Here is a 3,221-nt window from a genome sequence, read left to right on the forward strand (position 1 = left end):
TACATGACAGGTATCCAAGACTTAATTCAAGGCCTAGTTAGTTTGTTTGTTTATCTCTCACACACACACACACACACACACACACACACACAATGACACAAGTACTCTTATTGAACATCAAAGATGCTACAATACACAACTTGTCACATTTAAACGACCTTTGAGCCAACTGCAGCGATTAAGTGGATGCTTTTCCAAAAGGAAAATTATAAAATATAACCAATATATTTACCATTTACCAAGGACCAAAAACAGATTTTTATAAATTCTTTTGTATTAAAAGTCTTGTTCTTAAAACAGACAGACCACTATTAAAGGTCTGGTCTGAACTTTATCTTACAATCAGGTTAGATTTGTCAATGGTACATCACATTTCTTGTTAAAAACAACAAAATAAAACATAATTCCTTTGATTTTTAAGTGGTCTGGAAGATAAACATTTGGTTGTTTTCATTGAGTCTTGACATTCCAGTACCTGTGTATTTCAATATATAAGGTTTGGCCAAACCACGTACAGAGATTGCAAAAGTAATAACTTAGTCTTGGGGGAAAATCAAATACAGAAAGAAAATGTATAAAAGCCTTTTGTAGCCGTCTTTCGTTCCACCACTCCTGTGAGATTATCCAAAAGGAACAGTTTGGCAAACCTGATTGCCATGCAGAAGGGCTCTACATGTACTGTAGATTGGCACTGAATCTTAATAGATGATTTGTTTTGGAAAAGGCACTTGACACGAAGGCCATCCCCATGTCACCTCGGTTAATGTCCTCTGACACGAAGAGAGGAAAGTGTCACTCTTCAGGTCAACTTCAACAAAAGCTGATCTGTGTCAATGTCTTTGAAAAAAAACAAAAAACACAATAACTAATACATTGTGTTGTGAACTCTCCTCCAAAAAGGGGTTAGAGAGAAAGTCATCCAATAAATCTTTAAACCAAGTCAAAATGTGCAATTAATTAACAAAATATACTCTATCCCTCAAGTCTTCTTATACAGAAATATCCATTAAAATGTATATCAAGTGTTCCTCTCAACATCTTTGCCTTTTGGGGGTTCTGTTCCAGTTGAGTGCAAGTGGATCCGAGAGGAGTGCACATGGGCTGTAGATCTGACACTGCGTTGACATGGAGGGTGGACATTGATCATGCTGCATAGATAGTCCAAGCAAGCAAAATTCCAGAAGAGTGGACCCCTCCCCTCCCTTCTCAGTTGCTGCCCTCCCTTCTCCCACAGCATTCCTCCCTTCATTTTCCTCCAAGGCCAGGGTGAGACATGAAGAGCTCAACAACAGCACACATTTCCTGCAACACACTACCACAGAAAACACAAGAGGGTTATTAAATGAATACTGCATATTTACATTTGGAAACATGCAGGGTTAAATGCAGATTTAGCTGTTCCAATAGGCAACAGGCTTCACAGTCTTAGATTAACTATAACCTTTTCACTGACCCCAGCCAGGATGTAGGCCAGTTAGAATTCCAGTCTTAATTTCATCATGGAAATGTCATTTAGGTATTTTGTTTTATGGCATTATTAAGTCAATAGATTCAGCCGGATTCTCCAATTCTGCAAATGAGTTTGAAACTTCCCCAAACCCAACGTATCTGCCTAACCAAACAAAAGACTGCAAAGTGCCTGAGGCTGAGAGTTAAAACAAGGATGTGCTCATGCCTCATGTTAACATGAGTTGGTACTGAACAAAGTGACTTCTCAAAGAGGGGATGGGGATCTATTTTGTAAACTAACTACCGGTAACTACGATGGACACTCAATTATAACGTTTTCACTCCAGTATAGGCCGCTGTAGAGGACAAGAAAGATTTCATTTCATGAAAACATTCTCAGAAATGCCCTACTTTGGCAGTGTCTCTATCATATTATTGTTCACTTTACCAAAGAATGTCAATTATCTCAAATTAGTCAAACAGTTGTGGAGCTCACTTACCATTGCAAACTTAAAATGAGCAAAGAAGTTCCTCTTTTTTAAAGAATGACACAAGACGAACAGCACTGGTCGTCGCCATTTGGTGTTGAAGCATAGTTCATCTGTCGGACTATCTCTGCAAACAGTTCGTCCACCGAGCCTTTGTTTTTGGCTGACGTTTCTATAAACGGGCAAGTCCACTCGTCCGCCAGTGCTTTCCCCTCCCCGGCCGAGACCTCCCTCTCGCCCTCCAGGTCCACTTTGTTTCCAACCAGAATCATCGGTACTCTCTCGTACCTTTTCACGCGAATGATCTGATCCCTCATTGGTTTGATGTCTTGGAAGCTCTGTTGGTTTACCAGGCTGTAGACGAGGATGAATCCCTGGCCATTTTTGATGTAGAGGTCTCGCATGGATGCAAACTGCTCTGTCCCTGCGGTGTCCAGGATCTCCAGTACGGAGGGCGAGGAGTCCACTTCGATCTCCTTTCTGTAGAAGTCCTCTATCGTGGGATCGTACTTCTCTATGAAAGACCCCGTCACGAATTGAACAGTCAGTGCAGATTTGCCGACCCCCCCGGAGCCGAGAACCACTACTTTGTATTCCCTCATGGTTCAGAAACAGTTCCCCTTGCTCTGGCTCCTCTGTTCCTTTGGATTGGGAAACGAAAAGCGCTCCCCGCCCTGTGCTGGCTTTCAAACCGCACGCAGAGCCGCCGTCGTGCCGCCGCTTGCCTTCCCTTGTCTGCTTGGCTGTGTGTTGTTTTGTGTGCGGGGCGTGGTCGTGCACGGTCGGTGCCGGAGGCGTAGTGTTTACGGTGGGCTCGCACCGTGACCCACCGTTAAAAATGTGGCATGTTTAGTCCCGACGAATCTCCCCCCGTTTCTTGTGCATTAAATGTGCAAGGTTCCGTGCCCGTAGCGCCGCTGAAGTGACTCTCTTCCTGCCCACACACTCGGCACGCACTCTGCGTCCCACGTCACTCGCTCAAACAGTCGGCTCTTCCGTTTTAAAGGTGCAGTGCGGCTGTTATCCATAGAGTATATATACAATAGAGAAGACACCCAGAGAAAATCCTGAAGCGCAATGGACATAGTGACCGAAGAAGGTATTGCAGTTTGGTAAGGTTTTGCCCTCAAACACATGAACGCGCACTAGGCTCCGCCCACTCCAGCAAGTTTCAACCAGCTCTCTGAGCTCTGCCCCAGAGCGGAGCGCTGAGAGACTGACCGCATTAAAACCAGGAAATGTCGTATCAGGACTTTTGCTCATTACTTATTATTCTGTGTATAT

The 3,221-nt window shown here is 43.7% G+C and overlaps 1 protein-coding gene across 1 annotated transcript; it reads right to left on the reverse strand.

The window, feature by feature from the left end:
* Positions 1–285: 285 nt before the first annotated feature.
* On the reverse strand, positions 286–2,894 carry LOC308320908 (ras-related protein Rap-2a). The gene is made up of 2 exons (XM_080771641.1): positions 1,950–2,894; positions 286–1,312 (listed from the first exon to the last, which is right to left on the reverse strand). Exon 1 carries the CDS (start codon positions 2,537–2,539, stop codon positions 1,988–1,990), a length of 552 nt encoding a protein of 183 aa, XP_080627767.1. The 5' UTR covers positions 2,540–2,894; the 3' UTR covers positions 286–1,312; positions 1,950–1,987.
* Positions 2,895–3,221: the final 327 nt, after the last annotated feature.

Source organism: Protomyctophum bolini, assembly GCF_963924005.1.
Source record: "Protomyctophum bolini genome assembly, chromosome: 9".
NCBI lineage: Eukaryota > Metazoa > Chordata > Actinopteri > Myctophiformes > Myctophidae > Protomyctophum > Protomyctophum bolini.

Bases quoted from the DNA above. Each gene is read 5' to 3' on its own strand.
- LOC308320908 (XM_080771641.1), bottom strand. From the start codon at position 2,539: ATGAGGGAATACAAAGTAGTGGTTCTCGGCTCCGGGGGGGTCGGCAAA.